The sequence below is a fragment of the Crotalus tigris genome, unplaced genomic scaffold (genome assembly GCF_016545835.1).
Source record: "Crotalus tigris isolate CLP2741 ecotype Arizona unplaced genomic scaffold, ASM1654583v1 scf7180000024427.8105951120:4207309, whole genome shotgun sequence".
Classification (NCBI taxonomy): domain Eukaryota; kingdom Metazoa; phylum Chordata; class Lepidosauria; order Squamata; family Viperidae; genus Crotalus; species Crotalus tigris.
In genome coordinates, this window is record NW_024100595.1 from 1,542,942 (window position 1) to 1,565,497 (window position 22,556).

A 22,556-nucleotide genomic window follows, 5' to 3' on the forward strand; every position below is an offset into this window, starting at 1 on the left:
CGTTCAACTTCAGGCACCCAGTAAATCTCTCAGACAGGACGAGAAAACGATCATCCACACCATCTGCTTGTCCTCAATGGGCAAAGAGACAGAGAAACTGTTGTGTCCTGAGCCTGCTGAAGTATTCAGCAGGCTCAGAAATGTTGCAAACGGTCCTGGGCAGACCAAAAGCTTCCTGGGACCAGACTGGCTGTCGCCAGCCTTGTGCACATGCGCAAGGCGAAAACAGCCAGCTTCTTATTGGCTGACACTGTCCAGGTTCAGGACTCTATAAAAGGCCTGCATGCCTTTTGGCCCTAGCTTGGTTGTAAGGAGAAGATCAATAAAGAGATTGCTTGTTCATCATGTGTCTTTGTCTAATGCCTGAGAACCAAATACATAAAAGAAACCACTTTCTAGCCAATTCCTAGAACCAGCCAGCTTCAAACCCTCCTCTAAGCGGAGACACCTGAGATTAGGCATAGTATTGATCATCTTGATCACTTGTCAAAGCATTCCAAGAACTAGCTTTGTAAGAGCCTGCAAGGACTTACAGACTATTGAAGGTATTTGTCATGACCCAGTGATAGACAAATGCCCGATGGCCAAAAATTACCTTCTCCATGCATCTGACATGGGCGAAGCATGGGCGCACATGATTGATGCACTCCGCAAAATCATGGACTCTATGTCGATAAAGACACCCATGCCCACACATGAAGTCCTCACTACCCTGATGACAACAGTAGCAGCCATCTTCAAAGCTCCACCTGTGGTTCCAGACCCTTCGGTTCCTGAGCATCCTGAGTCTTCTTCTCCTGTTGTTTCTGAGTTTCCAGCTTCTTCTGTTCCTGAGCATCTTGTGAAGCCAGGTTCCTTTGTTCCTGAGAAATTTTGGGTTCCAGTTTTTCTGTTCCAGATTTGGTTCCAGTTTTTCCTACAGGAAGACGACCTTGTCGTTGAGAGACAAGGATGCATACCAGAACTATTGGCCCATGAGACTTGCATACCAGACCCCACCTAGTTTTGATGGACTAATTTGCCAAGTTGAGGTCCAGATCGTGAAGCCACGTGAGTCAGATCGTGACTCAAAGATTCTTGCACCAGGCTGATCGCCGATTTGGTCCCGTTGCTGACGAAGATCAAACTAGAAGATTGAACCTCAAGCTATGTATTTGTGTTTATGCATTGTTTGATATAACACTTGTTTATTTCTGTTATAATTGTGCATGTTTTATATTATTTATATTATTTATTTATTTATTTATGAGACTTATATATCGCTTTAAGTGCAAGCACTCTCTAAGCGGTGTACACCAATAAGCAATGTATATATATATTTACAATGCCCCCAACAATCTGGGTCCTCATTTTACCTACCTCGGAAGGATAGAAGGCTGAGTCAACCTTGAGCCGGTGAGATTTGAACCGCTGACCTGCTGAACACAGTCAGCTAAAGTGGCCTGCAGTACTGCACTCTAACTGCTGCGCCACCTCGGCTCTTTCTATTTACCTTATAGTTATGCATGTTTTGATGCTATGTTTTGCCTATTTAGTCACTAGTTAGCCATGAGAATTGCATGCTTAATGCTACGTTTTTTGCTTATTTCAGTTAGTTAGTAGTGGAAATTTATATTTCCAAGCGGGAGTGTTCTGGACTCATCAGTTAGATAAATCTGCATGTTAGAATGTTTGGCATTTATTGGGTTAAGCGTTGTCTCCTTAAGAGATGGCTTATGGGTAATGTAGTTTCAGCTATTCAGTTAATATCATGTAAACAGGTCAATAGGAGGAGCCTCTAAGCTCATCACAGGATATCCTGACTACGGGCCAGTTTGGAATGTTCTTTGTCTGAGATAAGCATGGGCCCACCGCAGAACTCAGATGGTCCCATTCCACATTAGAATGGTATGGAGAAAGTATTGATTTCTTACCTATAAGGATGAACAGATGTACAATATCCAGAAGAAACAAACATAACTGCAAGTATTTCTTTCTGAATAAATGTCTGTTTTACAATCATCTTTTTTATTGAAAAGTTTTATACAGTATACAATATCCCAAAACCCACCCACCCCTAACCCTCCCCCCACTTCCCAGAGCTGAGTACAGGGTTACAAATTAATAATCAAATTCTAATTAACATTACCCAACTATATAAGTAACCAAATCCATAAAATACTTTAACTCTCATTTAAGATAAATATAAGCAAATTAAAACAAAAAGGAATAATATAAACAAGTCAATATTAATTAAACCATAGTAGTACCAAATCTAAAATGAATTATTATACTATCAGTATGAATCTAAAATTTACTCATAAGCTAGATGAAATTTTTAATCCCATATTTATTCTGAATATAATCTATCCATCTTCTCCAAACTGAAATGTATTTTCTTGTGTATGATCCTTTAAATAGGCAGATTTTTTTGCCATTTCTGCTAAATTTGACACTTTAAATGTCCATTCTTCTATAGTAGGCAAGGACTCTTTCTTCCAATATTGCCCTACCAATAACCTTGCTGCTGTTATTAAGTTCAACATCAAATTACCTTCTTTAACATCAAATCTACAATAATACCCAACAAAAATAATTGAGGAGTAAACTTTATCTTTTTTTAAAAAATCTTTTGAATGTTCCACCAAATTTTAATCCAAAAAGCTTTTTTATTTCTACAAGTCCACCAAATACGAAAATAGGTTGCATCCAAGCTACCACATCTCCAACATTTGGGCTGTAAGTTAGAATACATACAAGACAGCTTTCTGGGATCCAAATGCCACCTGTAAAACATTTTATAAAAATTTTCTCTTAAATTTTGAGCCTGTGTAAATTTTACATTTCTAACCCAAATTATCTCCCATGTATCCAACGGGATCGGTTCCTGAATATTTTGAGCCCACTTTACCATACAATCTTTAATTAGATCCATTTCAGAATCCAATTCTATTAAAACATTATAAATTCTCTTTATATTGGGCAGATTTTGATCTTTAATCTGTTTTACCAAATTCTCATCCCCTAAAGTAATACCAACTTTTTGATCTAAACTCCACCCAACCACTAATTGATTATATTGAAACCAAGACTGTATAATATTTTCTTGCTTTAGCTCAATTAAAGATTTTAATTGCCAATCACTCCCTATCAATCAAAGTAATTCCTTATAAGAGATCCTATCCAAATTCACACCCCTAGATACCCCTTCTATCGCGTGTCCAGGAATCCCCCAAATTGGTATTTTATAATTTAACCTATAATAGTACTTCTTCCAGACACGCAATAAGGCACTTCTTAAGATATGGGATTTGAAAGCCTGATCTACTTTTTTATTATAAATCAAATATGCATGCCATCCATATAATAAGTCCCATCCCTCAAGAGATAGTATATTTTTATTTGTTAAATTAACCCAGTCACTAATCACTGTTAGGGCCGCCGCATCATAATATAATTTCAAGTTAGGCGCCTTAAGCCCTTCTCTTTCCCGAGTATCTTGTAAAATCTTAAACTTTACTCTTGGTTTTTTCCCTGCCCAGATAAATTTATTGATACCCTTCTGCCATTCATCCAAATTAGTGTCTTTTTTCAAAATGGGTATCATTTGAAACAAGAAAAGAAACTTTGGTAGAACATTCATTTTAACAGCTGAAATTCTCCCCAACAAAGATAATTGTAATTTTTTCCGATCATTTAAACCCTTTTGCACTTTTACCCATAGTATCTCATAATTATTTTTATACAATTTTCCATTAGAAGCTGTAATATATACACCTAAATATTTAACCTTTTTCACTATTTCAAAACCTGTAAATTTAACTAAAATTTCCTTTTCCTTCATAGTCATATTTTTAGGTAATATTTTAGTCTTATTATTATTTACCTTAAAATCAGAAACTTTCCCATACTGGGTTATAATTTCCACCAATTGCATAACCGATTGAATCGGTTGAGATAATGTCACAACCAAATCATCAGCAAAAGCTCTCAACTTATAATCATTCTTATTTATTTTTATTCCCTTTATTGTAGTTGATTCACAGATTTTAATTAATAAAATCTCCATTGTTAAAACAAATAACAATGGCGATAATGGACATCCCTGTCTTGTGTCCTTTTCAATTTTAAATGCCTCTGTTAATCCCCATTAATTATAATTTGTGCCAATTGTTGTTGATATATAGCCTTAAGGGCATATAAGAATTTATCCCCAAAGTTCATTTTCTCTACAACTCTCAATAAGAATTGCCAGTCTAACTGATCAAAAGCTTTCTCAGCATCCAAAAATATCAAAGCCGCAGGAATTTGTTAATTTTTTTCCAATTTGTCTTACATTATATTTCATATTTCTTCCAGTTATAAATCCAGATTGATCACTATGAATCAATTGCTTCATAACATGCATTAACCTATTTGCCAATATTTTTGAAAAGATCTTATAATCTGTATTCAAAAGAGATATAGGTCTATAATTCTTAGGCTGGGTAAGATCTTGATCTTCTTTTGGAATCAACGATATAAAAGCCCTTCTCCAAGATGGAGGTACCTCTGCTCCCAACAAAATACTATTAAAAAGTTCCTTTAATGGCTCTACCAGTTCTTCAAATAACATTTTATAATAAATTGCTGTTAATCCATCTGTACCCGGTGCCTTACCCACCTTTAACTGTTTAATTGCAAAAATAATTTTCTCAGATGTAATTAAACAATTCATCTCATTTCGTTGTTCATTTGAAAGTCTAGGAAAATATGCTGCCTGTAAATACTTATCTATATCTAAAGCTTGTATGTTTTCACTAGCATATAACTTTGTATAAAAGTCTAAAAAACTCTTTTTAATCAATTTTTGTTGATATACCTCTTTACCTTTATAATCTATTTTCTCTATGATCCTTGCCTTCTGTTTCTTCCATAGTTGATAAGCCAACCACCTACTGGGCTTGTTTGCATTGCAAAATGTATTATGTTTTATATAACGCAAGTTAATTGCAATCTGGTCAGCCATTAACATATTAAATTGCATCTTAAGCATATTTATAGAAGCCTTTAAACTATTATCCAATGGATTCGAAATAAAAGCCTTCTCTTTCAATTTAATCTCATCTTCTAATTTTTTACATTTTTGCATCTGTTTACACCTATGCGCATTATTCATATGAATCAGAACTCCTCTCATATAAGCTTTGCTAGCGTCCCAGACCATTGCCATCGAAGTACCCTTATGCATATTCAAAACAAAAAATTCCTTCAGATATTCTCTACATTTCTGCGAAAGCCCCTCATATCTAAATAAATTTTCATTCAATCTCCAAGATCTTCTATTCCCGTTTTCAACAAATAACTCCAACCATACAGGACTATGATCTGACAATGTTCTAGGAAAGATCTTGACATTCTTAACCCTAGAAAAAGATCAGTAGTAATTAAAAAAATCAATTCTAGAGAACGATTGATGCCTGTCTGAAAAAAAGTAAAATCTCTATCCTCTATGTTCCGTTCTCGCCAAATGTCTCTAAGTTCCAAGTCATCTTTCAAATCAAAAAAGGCTTTAGGTAATTTAGCATGGTTGGAAGTTTTAAAAGATCCCTTCTTGTCCTTCCTTGAGTCTAAGACACCATTCCAATCACCCATCAAGATAATAGATTTATAATCCAATTGTGTTAAATTCTGATGTAAGACCTTATAGAACTGTTTTTGTTGTTAATTGGGAGCATATAGTCCAACAATAAGGAATTTCTTGCCTTGTAATACTAAATCAATGATAACATATCTTCCTTGTATATCAGAATCGATTAATTTAGTTGGTAAATCTCTTTTTACGTAGATAACTATTCCCCCCTTTTTTTCCCAGGGCAGAAGCTATAAAATGTGATCCCATCTGGGAATTTATCAAATACTTTTGATCCTTCGAAGCAATATGAGTCTTCTGCAAACAAACAATATCATTCTTATATTGTTTCAAATAATGAAATACTTTTTTTTATTTTCTGTGGTGAATTCAAGCGATTAACATTCCATGTCAGAAACTTTGCCATCCTTAATGGCTTGAAGCCTCTGGAATACAACTTGAAGATCAACTGTTGATGATCTCTTTGGTCTTGTCCCTCCCACGGGCTCTGTAATCGATCCTTGTGCTGATAATCCAACATCAGCCTTCTGCTTCTATTCCTTTTCTTTACGTCTATGCGCAGCGCGAGTCATCCTTTGTTCCTTTGGATCATCTTTTACCTCCAAAAATTGTTCCATAGATCCAGCCTATAAGTCTCCCGCAACCAATGATATTGCACCTTCAACCAACTGTTCTTCTGGCCTCTCTTCTGTTCTCTTAGCTCGTGGAGATGGTGGCGAGCCTGCTTTCAAAACAGAGGTATAAAAATGTTTTTCTTTTAAAATCGTATTGAGTCTATATCATGTCCCTGCATAGTTCACCACTATTACAACAGGTATCTCCCATCTAAACTGAACTTGTTGGCATTTAAGCTCCTCAGACAAAAAAGCAAAATCCTTTCTTTTTCTAAGAATTTTTGGAGGTATTTCCTTTAAGATTATAATATTTTGGGTGGCAATTTGAAATCTTTGCTTATAAAAAGCCTGAATAATTTCATTATGAAGTGATCTCCTGGAAAAGTAAATAACCACATCTCTAGGTAGATTTCTCTGCCTCGCTATCCATGAATTAACCCTAAATATTTTTTCCATCTCTCTAAATATTTCCTCCGGTTCACATCCCAAGATAGGAGCTATGTCTCTAGCCACCTCTTCTCTCAAGTTCTCTTGCGGATTTTCCTTCAATCCTCTTATTCGCAAAGCAAATTCCATATCTCTATATTGTGATATAGTAAGTTCATCCTGTGTTATATCAATCTTATTTTCAATTTTACCAACTCTACTTTCTAATCTTACAGTATTTTCCACAACTGCATCCACTCTGTCATCCAGACATTCGATGCGAGCAGCTAGCCCTTGAAATGCAAACACTATATCTTCCCTCATCTCTCTATTTTTATTCTCAAGGAGTTCTGCCATCACTGTCCTCTCTGTACTCATTTTAGTGTCTAAAAGATCAGCCACTTCATCTTTAATCTCTTGCGCTGTTCTTTTCAAAGCTTCTTGTAAATCTTTAAGTGAAAATGCCGGTGGTGGAGGAGAGGGTGGGGGTGACTTAGGTTTAGTTTGCAACACACTCTGTGTTACTGGAGAAGAGTGTTTTACAATCATCTTTATTGAGTAATCTGTATGATCTGGAATTGCAAAGCATTTTAGTTCTGGATCAGAACATCAGTGTTTCTCAATCTTGGCAGCTTGAAGTCAACTCAACTCCCAGAATTCCCCAGCCAGCATGCTGAGAAATACTGTTGTAGGTCATCAGAAAAATCTCCAGAACCATATTAAGGGAAGATCTTAATGGAATATATTTTGAGCCCCCTAGATCAGTGGTCTCGACCTATGGCAGGTGTGCCAGAAGTGGCACTCAGAGCCCTCTCTGTGGGCACGCGCGCCATGCCCCGGAGATGGCAACCATCCCTCTTCAACCAGCCGCCTGCTAACTTGCTGAGGTCCCACATGGCCTGAGCATCCCAGCACCCATGTGCTTGTTGGCCTCTGTGTGCAGGGGCCGACAGCATCAGGCAGCAGTCACCCCGGCCCCTGCCTTGCCTTGCTGAGACAATGGCAACCCTGCCCTGCCTCGCCTTGCCTCGTCTCACCCCGTAGGACAAGCCTCCTGCCCATCGCCCCACCTGCCAGAGACCCCCTGGATCTCCCCCAACCCTGCTCCCACATGCATCCTTCCCTATGAGCAACATCGAAGTGATCATGTCCACCTTGGCCACACCCACCCAGTCTGCCATGATCATCACAGTCATGCCCACCCAGTGGGCCACACCCACCTGGCACCCAGTGACAAATAAGTGGGTTTTGGGTTGCAGTTTGGGCACTCGGTCTCTAAAAGGTTCACCATCATTGTCCTAGATCAGTGGTTCTCAACCTGTGGGACCCCATTTGGGGTCGAACGACCATTTCACGGGGGTCGCCAAACAGCGCAGTCTGCCATTTTTTCCCCCTTTCCTTAGCTGTGCTACTCCCTTTTATTCTATTGGCTTTTGAAAGCCAATAGAATAGACTCTCTTGAATAGAGTCTAATTCTATTGGCTTTCAAAAGCCAATAGGAATTGTCCAGGCTTTCTCTGCCCTGCTGAGCCCGCCAAAAGTCCCATTCTGCAAACGGTGCTGCACCAGTTGAGTAGTCCTCGACTTACGACCGGTTGAGTAGTCCTCAATTTACGACCGGTTGGGGGTTGCGGCATTAAAAAGGTTGAGAACCACTGCCCTCGATCTTTTCATCAGGCAAAACATTGTTAAAAATAAGTTTCCAACAATTTTATAAGTTGCTGCATGGCAAGATATCTCAGTTGGATTATAAATCGGTAATTTTGATGGGTGACTGGAATGGGGTTTTAGACCCAACTATAGACAAAAGAAGTTCCTCTAAAACTTTTATTCAAACTAAATTACCTATGACTTTCTTTGATTTGAAGGAAGAATTGGAGCTTATTGATATTTGGCGAGAAAGGAATACAAGTGATAGAGACTTTACCTTTTATTCTGATAGACACCAGTCATTTTCAAGGATTGATTTTTTTTTGATTACTAGTGACTTCCTCCCTAGAGTGAGGAAGGTGAAAATTTTTCCTAGAACATTGTCAGATCATAGTCCGATGTGGATGGAGTTATATTCGGAAGACGGGAATAGAAGATCCTGGAGATTGAATGAGAACTTATTTAATCGGGAGGAGTTCGTACAAAAGTGTAAAGAACATTTAAAGGACTTTTTTACTATAAATATGAATAAGGGAACATCGATGTCTATGGTGTGGGACGCTAGTAAAGCATATATGAGGGGAATTTTGATTCAATTGAATAAAGTTTTTAGGGAAAAAGGGTCACAAAGACGTAGAGAAATAGAAGAAGAGATCAAATCAAAAGAACAAGAGTTGGTTCTTAACCCTACTGATAATAATTTAAAGGTATCTATAAAGATGCTTAAGGAACAATTTAACATGTTGATGGCAGATCAGGTGGCTACCAATCTGTCGTATATGAGACATAATACTTTTTGCAATGCGAATAAGCCTGGGAGGTGGTTGGCTTATCAGTTACGAAAGAAACAGAAAGCTAGAATTATAGAGAAAGTAAAATATAAAGGTACTGAGGTTTTTCAGCAAGATTTGATTAAAAAAAGCTTTTTGGACTTTTACACAAAATTATATTCAAGTGATAATATAAGGGGTTTGGATATAGATAAATATTTACAATCAGTACATTTTCCTAGACTTTCAGAGGAACAACAAAATGGGATGAATAGTTTAATTACTGTGGAGGAAATTGGCTTAGCTATTAAGCAGTTAAAGGTTGGAAAGTCTCCTGGAACAGATGGACTGACTTCTAGGTATTATAAGATTTTATCTGAAGAAATGATAGAGCCACTAAAGGAACTCTTTAATAGTATTTTGTTGTGTATGCAAGTTCCTCCTTCTTGGAAAAGAGCTTTTATATCACTGATTCCGAAGGAAGATCAGGATCTTACAGAGCCTAAGAATTATAGGCCAATTTCATTATTGAATGTTGATTATAAGATCTTTACAAAAATTTTGGCAAATAGATTAATGCAGGTTATGAAAGACTTGATTCATAGTGATCAAGCAGGATTTATAACAGGGAGATATATGAAACATAATGTTAGACAAATTATTAACTTAATTGAGTACTTGGATAAGAATAATCAGATTCCTGTGGCTTTTATCTTTTTGGACGCTGAAAAAGCTTTTGATCAATTGGACTTGCAATTTTTATTTTCTTTGGTAGAGAAAATGAATTTTGGGGATAATTTTTTACATGCACTTAAAGCTATATATCAGCAGCAATCTGCACAAATTGTTGTAAATGGGGATTGACTGAGAATTTCAATATTCAAAAAGGGACAAGACAAGGATGTCCATTATCCCCATTGTTATTTGTTTTAACATTGGAAATTTTATTGATTCAGATTCGGGAATCGAAGTGAGTTAAGGGTGTAAAGATAAGGAAGAATGAGTATAAATTGCGGGCATTTGCGGATGATTTGGTTTTAATTTTGGAACAGCCGAATCAGGCGATTGATGGTTTATTAGAACTTATAACACAGTATGGGAATGTTTCTGGTTTTTAAGTTAATAATTATAAGACTAAGATATTATCTAAGAATATGTCAGTTAAAGAAAGGGAAAGTTTGATTAAAGCCACAGGTTTTCAGATGGTAAAAAAGGTTAAATACTTGGGAGTATATCTAACTGCTTCAAATGTAAAATTGTACAAGAACAATTATGAACCACTATGGGCAAAAGTCCAAAAGGATTTAATAGATTGGAAAAAATTGCAATTGTCATTGTTGGGGAGAATTTCAGCTGTAAAAATGAATGTTCTACCAAAGTTTCTTTTTTTGTTTCAGATGATACCTATTCTTAAAAAGAGGCAAATTTGGAGGAATGGCAAAAGGGTATCAATAATTTTATATGGGCCGGGAAGAAACCAAGGGTTAAATTTAAGATATTACAGGATGCTCGAGAAAGAGGGGGACTTAAGGCACCTAATTTGAAATTATATTATGATGCAGCCGCCTAACTTGGTTAAGTGATTGGCTTAATTTAACAAATATGGATATTCTTTTTTTGGAAGGTTGGGATTTAATATATGGTTGGCATGCATATTTAATTTTTAATAAGAAAGTTGCTCGGACTTTTAAATCACATATTTTGAGGAATGCCTTACTTCGTGTTTGGAAGAAGTATTATTATAGATTAAATTATAAAATACCTATCTGGGGGATTCCCAGACATGCAATTGAGGGACCCTCTAAGGGGACAAATTTTGATAAAATTTCATATAAAGAATTGTTAATTTGTTCTGGTTCGAATTGGCATTTGAAATCCCTAGATGTATTAAAGCAGCAAAATATTCTACAGTCATGGTTTCAATATTTACAAATACTGGATAGATGGACTGTAGACAAGAAAGAGGGAATAACACTAGAAGATAGACAATTGGTTATTCAGATTAAAAACCAAGGTCCGGCTCATATAAAAAGAATATATAATGTTTTATTAGAGTTAGATTTGGAAACAGAATTGGTTAAAGACTGTATGATTAAATGGGCTCAGAATATACAGGAGCCGATCTCATTGGATTTATGGGAGATAATTTGGATAAGAAATGTTAAATTTACACAAGCTCAAAATTTGAGAGAAAATTTTTATAAAATGTTTTATAGATGGCATTTAGATCCTAAAAATTATCTTGTATGTATTCCAACATACAGCCCAAATGTTGGAGATGTGGCAATAATGATGGGACATACTTTCATATTTGGTGGAATTGTAAAAAAGTAAAGGCTTTTTGGATTATGATTTGGTGGAACATTCAAAAGATTTTTAGAAAGAAGATAAAGTTTACTCCTCAACTATTTTTACTTGGTATTTTTGTTGACTTAAATGAAAAAGAAACTACTTTGATGTTTAATTTATTAACTGCAGCAAGGTTACTAGTAGGTCTATATTGGAAGAAAGATTCTTTGCCTACTTTAGAAGAATGGATATTTAAAGTATCTAGTTTTGCAGAAATGGAAAAAATTTCTGCTTATTTAAAGGATCATACACAAGAAAGATATATTACTGTATGGGGAAGGTGGATAGATTATATTCAGAAAAAATATGGAATTAAAAAGTTTAATTTATTTTATGAATGAATATCAAATATTATAGAGAATTGTTTTATAAGTTATGGAGTTAAAGGTTAATTATGATATTTTTTTTTCTTTCTCTTTTTTTTTTCTTTTTTTAAATTATTATAATTTTCTTTTTCTTTTTTTTCCTTAACCCTGTATTCTGCTCTGGGAAGTGAAGGGAGGGGGGGTGGGGGTGGGAGGGAGGGTAAGGGGGGGGTTCTCTATTTTAAAATTTTATTGTATTTTTATAAATGATTGTATGTTTTAAAAAATAAAAATTTTCAATAAAAAAAAAAATAAGTTTCCAACAACTGACTTCATGCGTTTATTTTTAAGGGAGATTCCCCCCTCTTCTTCATTCCTGTGGATGCAACCCTGACACATCACACTACAAAAAGTTGTCTGGCTATATTCACACATGGCAATAAACTGTTATGTGATTTGTCTTGAAGTAGTTGAGCGTCTTATATATCTATGCAAATGTGGTTTATTGATTAAACAAAAAATCATGCTATTTAAATATATTCTATTCCATCATCATCTTAGCAAGCCAGCCCCCCTCCCACTTTTTGATTATCCTATCCTTGTGAATCCTCAGTTTAATACCTTTTTATTTTATTCTTTGAAATACAATACTGGTACTGCAGACCATTCATTGCATTAAATAATTATAGTAATTCTTTGTCCCTACAGGGAATCAATTTACTCAGTCTTACACGAGCAACATTTTAAAGCCTTCTCATGGCAGCATTTATTATTTGCAAGGAGGCAGTTTATCCCAGTAAATACAGCAGCGATCTTTAATATTTTAAGGGGAGGGGACCTATGATCTGTAAAATACAGTAAAATTTTCTTCATGTAAGAAGTGGGAGGAAAGAAGTCCTGTGCTGAGTTATGCTTACCGTAATAAGCAAAAGAAAAACCCATCTTAATTATTAACATATGACTTTGTATTCATGGAAACTCACCAGGCAAATTTTAAGATTTTTGAAAGGAAAACAAAAATGCAGGCAAGCTATTCTGACTCCAGTTCTACTATACAGTATTTCTATATGTTGATAGAGCTGCAATTAGAATAGCTCAACTGCAGCTGCTTTGCAGTTCAGGGTATTTACACAATAATTACAAAGTTTGCTCAGAGAAGGTGGAGCTTAGAGACAGAAACCTAGCAGAACTTAAACAAGAAATCTACACAAGAACTAGTTCACAAACTGAGGTCCAGCCTCCTGTTTCCTGTAAAGACAGCACATCATTTGCCTCTGCCAATCCCTCAAGCAAGGTACAGTAAGCTATCTGAAACTGCTTCTAAACCTGGAGGTTCCATTAAACTGTCATCTTTTTCTTCCATGAAAAATGAATTTATGGCTTATGATAAAATAAACTTTAGGGCTTAGAACAACTGAATTCCCCCTCCTCAGCCTTTGCTGCTTTAAATTCCATATATACAGTTAAGTATGTTTTTAAAAATGGGTAATTCTTACAATAAGTTTCCTGTAGATAAGTGTTTCTCAACTGTGGCAATTTAAGATGGACGAACTTCAACTCCCAGAATTCCAGAGCCTGCTCTAGGTCATATCTTATTTGTAGTACAGTGGTTAAGGGAGTGTTTTTTTTAATCTTGGCAGGTTGAGGAAGTGTAAACTTCAGCTCCCAGAATTTCCCAGCCACCTTACTTCCTATTGTAGTTTACAATCCTGTGATTTCCCTTCCAAGGATTAGTTATTATTTAGAAATAATATCCACATTCATCCAGAATCAACTTTCATGTCGAGGCCTACATTCTAGACCTGTTAGATTTTTACTCCCATTGCATATGAGCTGGGAATTCTGGGAGCTGAAATCCAACTCAGTCAGAAGACATTGACTTGGGAAGGGCCTCTTGGATAGTGTTGGTGTTAGATTGGTTCATCCTCCTCCAGGGCAGTGCTTTTCAACTTGACAACTAGAAGATGTGTAGATTTAAACTCCCAGAATTCCCCAGCCAAGGATTCTGGAAGTTGAAGTCCATATATCTTCAAGTTGCCAACGCTGAAAAACACTGCTCCAAGAACTGCAATTCGGTGCCTTTAGGATGACTCATAACTATTACTTGCACCTTCCTGGTGTGAGATATGTGTGATCAAAAAGGGAGGGCTGGGTGAGGTGATCACTGCCAGCAGGGCAGGGGGGCAAAAGAGAAACTTTTGGAAGGAGTGAGGTGCCCCCAAAGGAGATTGCACAGAAACTACATTCAGACAGGTGGGGGAGGGGCAGAATCGTGGTTTCCTTACTTTGGGGGATTCGCATAACGAGGTTGGCCCTGGAAAGCTAAGGATCAATTAAATGTCCATCCTGCCAGCGGGTGTTCGCGCAGGAAAGCTGCAGCAGGACTGCGGTCTGGGAAAAGCCCCCGTGCAGGCTAGGCTACCCTATGTCGTACAAAACAGAAAATCAATTGCAGAGGGCAGGATGTGGGTGTCACCCACCTCCCCCGTTCCTCTAATCTTTCGGATATTTCCTGATGCTCCAGATTAAAACCCAGGCTTTGGGCTATTTTCTTTCTTTCGTTCGTTCGGGTTTTTTTTTTTTTTTTGCATCAATCGTGCCTCTAGCTCACTCTCCTTTTTTTTTTTTTTTTTTGCATCCGGGGGAGGCGGAGAATCTGGGCCGGAAGCCGAGGAGGGAGGGGGAAATCCGTGGGCTTTTTTCAGTCCCGCCTGCGCGGTCGCCTCCGCCGCCTCCGCGAGCTCTCGCTTGTGTCACGGGTGCTGACGACAGCAGCCTCCTCCGCAGCCCGTCGCCATGGCAACCTTTTGTTGCCTCCAACGCTCGAGTGGTCCAGCCGAGGAGGGAGGCAGTAGGGGCGGTATATAGGCAAGGCTCGGGTGGGGGGGGAGTCAAGGAAGGAAAGTCCAGTTCCCCACCCAGAAAAGAGGAAGGCTGGAAAATCCTACGGGAAGAAGAGGAGCTGGGCCAGAAGGACGGAAGAGAAGAGATTTATTATATTGATTAAATTGTACAGACGCCGCTTATAAAGAGTGGGCTATTTGGAAGGAGGAGAGGAGGAAGAAAAGGCAAGCGCATCTTGGAACGGAGAAACCCTCAGCCTTCTTCCCCAAGGGAGAGAGCAGATTTCTTGACAGAGGAGAGTTGGGGGTAACTGTCCTGAAAGTCTCCGTTGAAAAACAGCACTGACTGGTAATGTTTCTCATTTTTCTCCAGCAAAACTGGGCATCAAGGATTAACTGGAGTTGGCATTGCTGTTTTTGTAAATTCAGAAATAATTATTTCTAAGGTGAGGCCTTGTGGAGGAGAAGAGGACATGAGGGATGAGGAATTGAATATTTGGGAGTGGGAGGTCCTTTGAGACCGAAGAACATCCAGTGAAGGAATTGGGGTGTGTGTGTGAGAGAGAGTGAGCTGTCCTCAAATGCAGAGAAAGGCTAAGAAGAGGGATGCATGCCATCATATTTATATATATTTATATTTATATAAATGGATATATCACATAAATTTAATAAATATGTTGCGGTTGTTTTAAAATTGTGAGTCAACTAAAGTAGCTACCATGCCTTTGCAAGACTTGTGGACCATGTACTGTACAAAATATGAGCAAAGAATTGCTCAGTTGCTATTAGGGACCATGACAGTAGCACAACTCAGCTAAATCTTGAGTAGATGAGTTCTGAAGGAAGGAGAATTGTAGATGAAGCATTATTTAAGGGCTATTAAAGAGAGCAGAGAACTGAAGCCAGATACAAAGATCAGTGCCCTTTGAGAGGGATGGAAGGGAAGTGGAGTTGTGACTGGGTAAAAGTCAAAATGGAGTTGGAATGACTGCTCAAAAAGTTGTGATAAAGGAGATGGATTTTGGCAAGCCTCTATGGAGGTGAGGTTGTGTTCTCAAACTGGCATCTAGAGCACAGAGCTGAAAGAGATGGGCAGTTGACATTAGGCAAGCTTAAATGTATTTTGTTTTATTTCTTATAATGTTTATCATTTGCCCAACATCGCAGGGATAGCTATATGTAGGGGAAATCATGTATAACTTGAGTTAAAATCAAGTGTGTAGATAAAAATGAGTATGATCTGCATCTTTTAAAATTTGAAAACTAGATGATTCAGCATCATAGGTGTATCTGTGGGGAAGAAAGTTTGAAACCAGAAGGGAAATAGAAAATGAAGAAATATAGCTGGCAGCTGAAATCAGAATACCCAGAGTATCTGCAGACAGGACTTTTAATAGATGAAACTAAGAGGCAAAACTAGATAGAGAAAACTATGTAAGTCATATTGGAAGTGGAATTTTAGAAGCAGCATATTTATTAGATCACCCTTATTCTACCCGAAATGCAAGTATACCTGAAATGAAAAGGGGAGTCTATTTTTTGGTCAGAATTTGGGCTGTGGAGTTAGGGTGCAAGGCATAAGTTTCAAGGTAAATGGGAGGACAAATTGGCTTGCTGCATTATATCCTATATTATATTCTTATATAAAGCTCAGGGTTGAAATGAGGGGTCCTTGGTGTTTTCTGAGCTTGCCTGTTTTCTTGCAGATGTTTCATAACCAGATGCTAGTCCTGATCATGTTACCTAGTTAGGGTAATGAAACATCTGCAAGAAAACAAGCAAGCTCAGCACCAAGGGCTCCTCATAAAGAATTCTAAATAGCACCATATTGTTAAACATGCAAGATTTTGGGACATTCAGGGACATCATCCATGTCCTACCAGCACCCCAGATTGCAGTAGAAATCCTGATCTTCCTTTTATGAAAGGGAGGGCTTTTTGCTTTTGTTTTTACTTTAGATCTTTAGTTGACAATTGGGGCAGGAAAGCAAAATCTATAGGGAACAGTTAAAAGCAAACTGGGCTTTTCTCCTGGTAAAAGGTGAGAACAGCTGGTGCCAAAACTTCCTCTCTCTCTTTGCACCAATCTGGGGGGGGGGGGGAGAGTATGAGTCACAATTTAGCATCAGAACTTTCCCCACCCTGATTTTTGAGCCCAGGGCTGTGATGGTGAAAGTGGGAGGGGTGACAGAGGTGGCTGAGAAATGCGCATTAACAGTCCAGGCTGGGGAGAATCCTAGGGATAATAGAGAGTCCACTGCCCCTTTAAGAGGCTGTCTTCTCCCTCCCCCCATTCCTCCATTTTCCCATCATCTCCATCATCCCCCCCTCCCCGCGCATTATTCCTGCAGCATCATAGTTTCCAGTCCCTTCCTTCCCCTCCCCTCCCCTTCCCTCCCTGTGTAGCCTAAGAAGCAGGGTCCCCTCTGGCTGTCAACAGAGAGAGCTCCAGGGGAATGACTGAGGTAGGATATGGGGAACTATTTGGCTTTGTAGAGAAGTTGAACTTGCTGATGATTGGGTTGACCACCCTTATTTCAGGCCTTCTTGTACTTATTCCTATCTGTTCCTTTTTTCCTCTGCCAGTTTTCTTCTGCTTCATCATATCATTTGCTGACTGCAGCTGATTCATCCATTGATTTGGCTGGCTCCAAAATCTATTTCTAACTCTCTCCCCTACCTCATTCTGTATCCCTGCAGGTCCCATGCTCCTCTCTTGCTAGAAGCAACAGAAAAATAATTTGTTAGAATAAAAAAGAGAGTTAAAGTTTTGCATTTGTTGGGCGGTCAAGTTTAAGACATGAGAAATATTAACCTTTAATTGTTAAATTGTACCAATTCTTAAGACTTTGCTTCTTTTCTCTCTCTCTCTCCTTCCCCCCCACCCCTTAGTTGTTATGTATGCTGAACCATCCAACATGAATTTCCGGAACCATGGGTTCTTTCGCCGTTCTCCGCCCACTTCGGTGGCGAAGCCATCTCCTGCTGCTGGGAACACATTGTCGGTCTTGGGAGGCATTGCTCAAATCTCTCCTTGTCTCTATCTCTGCTCTGGCAATGCTGCATCAAATAGACACATGGTGTACTCCCGGGCAGTGAGCTGTATAGTAAACGCTACCATGGAAATCCCTAACGCCAACTGGCCAGACATTGACTATGTGAAGGTGCCTGTTCCGGACCTTCCCCATGCTCCACTCTCCTTGTACTTTGACTCCGTGGCTGATAGGATACACCAGACAGGGAAGAAGAATGGAAGAACTCTAGTTCACTGCGTGGCAGGTGTCAGCAGGTCTGCCTCCCTCTGTATTGCTTACCTAATGAAATATCATCGGTTGAGCCTCCTGGATGCTCATGAGTGGGTGAAGAGCAGGCGACCGGTTGTAAGGCCCAATGTAGGCTTCTGGAGACAGCTCATTGAATATGAACGCAAGTTGTTTGGCAAGAACACCGTCAAGATGGTGCCATCCCCCATTGGGTTGATCCCAGATGTATATGAAAAGGAGACCCGTGGGCTGGTCCCCTTGTGGAATTTGAGATAAAGGCTATCATTGAAATGGGCTGTGGGCCACATTGACTTAGAATGAAAAAGTTCCACCATGTTAGGATGTTAAACAGGACTGTTCAATGTGGTGGATCTTAATAAGAAATTCTGTTATTGTAGTCTTTTTCTAAGACCTTGCAATATGAGTACAGTAGATCATGGAAGACATGAGTTGCTTGAACTTTTCAGTGTAATAGACAATGCTGTTTGTTACCACCCTGTCAAACATTGCTAGAACCTGTATTTTGCTTACAGTCTGAGATGAGAAATGGTTAAACAGAAACTTACTTAAACGTACAGGCAGTAAAGATTACTGTACTATCTGACACCAAGACTCCAATTATAAATTAATCTTTGCATAGTAAGGAGAAATATCTTTCCCTTTTCCTCCCCTTTCTGAGTCAAGAGTTTCAGAAATCCTTTCTTGGGTTTGCTTTGATTTGAATAAGCACAATATACTTTCCTTTCTGGAAAATTAAGCCCTAAGGTGATGTGAATTAAAATGATGATTTTATGCCCATAAACTCTAAATAGCAGAAGTCAAGAAACTGAGGGTAGCACAACTATCAACAATAGGCATAAGCTAACTCTACAAGAGAATGTTATTTCATATATATATTCACTAAGCAGGTTGCAACTTGGCCACGATATTCCATATATCACTATTTAAGGATGCTCTAATAGAGGACTATTTAAACTCTTGTGGGGAAGATAGGAATTTTTGAGTATTGGCTCAGGTTACCTTCAAACAGGGTAGATATGTAATTGAAAAGGGGTTAAAGAATAAATACGCTAATCAAGTCTTTTTTGTACCCCTCGTTAAGATTAAACAGTATGTAGCAGGGAAACTTTCTCAACACGTTGCACCTTAAAAAAGGGAGAAAAAGAGTACATCTTGAAAGTTAACACATTCACAGTTGGGCGAGAAAGCTACACAGTGAACAAGTAGTAGAGTCACAATTTGGTGTGAACAAGCAGTCCTGTAGTTTTGATGATGTGATTTGCAGTATTTTATAACAAAAAGGATTCCTAAGTGAAGCTTTTCTAATACAAAGGCATAAAATTGGAAGATGTATCCATTGTTGGGCGAACATCAAGTGAGGTCTAAGTGTATCATGGTGTTTCTCAGCCTTGGCAGGTTTTAGATATGTTGACTTCAACTCCCAGAATTCCCCAGCCACCATGGCTGACTGGGGAATTCTGGGAGTTGGAAGTTCACACATCTTAAACTTCCAAGGTTGAAAAACACTAGTGTAGTAGAGGATATTAAATAGGAGGTGAGGTATCCAAACCGGTCAGCATATCAAAATGGTTTAATGATTGAAGCAAGGTTTTGGACAATACTTCCATAATAATTATAGGAAGGTATAATAAAAATGGAGAAAAAATGAATCTGATTCCCTTTAAATATGTTGAAATGGTAACTCCCAACTTTTGTAGCCAGTGTGGCCTTGATTAGAAGTTGTCATTCCAGTATACCAAAAGGGAGAACCATGTTTAAAGAAAGCTGTCTTAAAAGAACTCTATTAGGAACAAATTCTGGAGGAAAACATCAGCCTAAATCAGGGGTCTTCAAACTTGGTCCTTTTATGACTTGTGGACTTCAACTCCTGGCTGAGGAATTCTGGGAGTTGAAGTCCACAAGTCATAAAAGGGCCAAGTTTGAAGACCCCTGGCCTAAATGGAAGAGGCCCAGATGTGTTTTTCATAAATATCACATAAGCAGAGTCTATAACCAAAAAGTGAGTCTATGCTTATGAAAGCAATGGCTTAGCAGCATTTCATAACTGTATTTCTCTGTCCAGAACAAAGAATATAGTTCATTCCCATCTAAGATTGTTTGATTGTATTGACTTTTCAATACAATTGCTAACTGGGCTTTTCACAAAACAGTAACTTAAAAGTTTTATATCCATATATGCAGCTAGTAGATTAGTATATTTTCTGTAAAAAAGATAAGTTTACTGCAAATTCTTCTATGGTACGAATTGAATGGGTGAATTCTGTAACCTTCCTGTTCTTATAGAAAAATGTAATTGGAGTTTTTTTTAGGTATTCCCAGAATAATCCAGAACTAAGCTATTGGCCAGCAGTGTGTGGATTTCTAGGAGTTGAAGTCTACACTTTAACTGAGATTGAAAAACATTAGTATATAGGTCATCTAACCAAGCAATTCAGAAATCTATTAAATTTATGTAGCTAGAAAATAATTATTTCCCACATTTATAACATAGAAACTGAAAGTTGTCTTTCTTATAGATCTTATTTTTAATGGATATATAACAATTTGGATATGTCATATTTTGACATTTTACATGGGGACAGGGTTATGATAATACAGGGATGACTTTTTGTGAGGAAGAAAACTCAGATGGATTATTTTAACTTTTTGTTTGTACACTGGTCTAGCACTTCCTGCATCGTAATTATTAGTGCCTCTAAATTTGTCTAGTGAAGGACAGTTGCATATAAATGCACAGTTTCACATAAATCTAACATTTTCATTTTTTCCCCATGAATATTTTTAGTTGTTCGAGCAATGGTATTAACAGAAGGGTTTGGGACTGAAAGCCATGATTGATCCACCTCTCTTTCAGAAGGAAACATAAATCTCCTCAAATCTCAATCTCTCTTTCTCTCTCTCATAGTATCTGCTTTATTTTATCAGGGTTCAGAGACTAAATAGGGTCAGATCTTTGTAATATTTGGATAGAAACCATTAGTCATGTCTTAGACCTGTCTAGGAAATCACAATACAAGCTCAGCTCGAAGGAGGTTACCTTTTTACCTCCCAAAATGCTCGTATTTCAATGGGTGATTAATTCGAAAACCCCTTTTAAGACCGAACATGGCATTAGCAAATCTAAGAACTGTGCAAGTGTTCAGAGCACAGCTTCCTTGCAAAGTAATTTTTGGGTTGGTTCCACAAGTAGAACTTCAAGAGACTCCAAGGAAGAATTTGCTCCAGAGTTTTCCACACAAGCTGGTCTTCTTTTCAAATGGTATGTGTGTGTGTGTGTGTGTGTGTGTAAATAATAAGTTATCTAAGGCAGTGCTTCCCAGCCTTAGCCCCTTGAAGAAGTATGGACTTCATTTTGGGAGTTGAGTCCGCACATCTTCAAGTTGCCATGGTTGAGAAAGATTGATCTAAGGTCTCTGTATAAACTGTACATAGAAAAGAGCTATGTCTATATAAAAAGTTCTGATGTCTTTTGACTTCAGTGACAAAAAGGTCTTCATAAAAATAATAAACAGTGAACAAGTAGCTTCTTGCAGCATTATTGTCAGTTTTATGGTGGGTGTGTGTATATATATATATATAGTTTAAAACATCTATACAAGATATATAGACAGAGAATGGGTACAGCTCAGGGCAGATAAGCTGTTTGTGCAGAAAGTTCCAGATTTAATCCTTGATAGCTTCAGTTCTCTCTTCCTGTGATTGTCAGAATATATTCCCTCTTGATGGATAGAGGTAGCCCTTGATTTACAATCATTCGTTTGTGACCGAGGTTACAACACCACTGAAAAAAGTGATTTACGACCCACTCCTCACACCTATGATTTGCAGCATCCCTATAGACAGATCAGAATTTGATTGCTTGGTAACACATAGATTTACAACGGTTGGAGTGCCCCAGGGTTATGTGATTGCCATTTGCAACCTTCCCAGGTGGCTTCTGATTGGCAAAGTTAATCGGGGAAGCCAGATTTGCTTAACAATTGCAGTGATTCACTTAACCACCATGGCAAAAAATGGTTGTAAAATTAGGTGCATCTCACTTAATAACCACTTTGCTTAACAATGGAAATTCTGGTCCTGACTGTGGTCATAAGCCAAGGACTACTGTACATGCTATCTTTCAGGCCTAATTGAGACTGGCAAGAATTGCCACATTCCTCTCTCTAAATATTGAGACTGTAAAATAGAACCTGAATTAGCAAGATCTAAGTAATCCCAGCCAGACCCCTGTAGAGATGTAACATGCATGGAAATACCTAACAAAGCGGGAGCCACTCCCCTTACACCACCTTTTTCAAAGTTGGGACCATTAAGACATGTGGACTTCAACTCCCAGAATTCCCCAGCCAGTATGCTAACCCCATAAGACCCATAGCTAGGAGATCCCCACCCAATTCCCTCTGATCATGTTTATTGATGCTATAATGCAACTACATAATACGGAAATCGACTACTGTGGAATCATGCAATAAGAAAATGGTGCTACTGTTTCATTAAACTTAGCAACGGAGTCTATTTAAAATAAACTATAGCAAAGTAGCCCTTCCAGAGAGATAGATTTGCTTGTTACACAGGAAATGATGCTGAATAAATCAGCAAACAGAATATAGACTAACAAGAGTTGGAAGGGACATTAAAGATTTTCTAGCCCAACCCTCTGCTTGAGCAGGAGATCCTATACCAGGGCTAGGCAACCTTGGCTCTT

The 22,556-nt window shown here is 38.1% G+C and overlaps 1 protein-coding gene across 4 annotated transcripts; it reads left to right on the plus strand.

Annotated features, from left to right (window-relative positions):
• Window positions 1-12,870: 12,870 nt before the first annotated feature.
• Window positions 12,871-21,373, plus strand: LOC120302287 (dual specificity protein phosphatase 14-like). 4 transcript variants are annotated; one of them, XM_039330454.1, is made up of 2 exons: window positions 12,871-13,019; window positions 17,460-21,373. In XM_039330454.1, exon 2 carries the CDS (start codon window positions 17,465-17,467, stop codon window positions 18,104-18,106), a length of 642 nt encoding a protein of 213 aa, XP_039186388.1. In that variant the 5' UTR covers window positions 12,871-13,019; window positions 17,460-17,464; the 3' UTR covers window positions 18,107-21,373. The 4 variants fall into 4 exon arrangements, with proteins under 4 accessions (XP_039186388.1, XP_039186387.1, XP_039186386.1 ...); XM_039330453.1 differs by lacking the exon at window positions 12,871-13,019 and adding an exon at window positions 14,381-15,014; XM_039330452.1 differs by lacking the exon at window positions 12,871-13,019 and adding an exon at window positions 14,384-14,917.
• The last annotated feature ends 1,183 nt before the right edge of the window (window positions 21,374-22,556 follow it).

Coding starts and splice junctions, on each gene's coding strand:
- LOC120302287 (XM_039330454.1), top strand. CDS start 17,465: ATGTATGCTGAACCATCCAACATGAATTTCCGGAACCATGGGTTCTTT.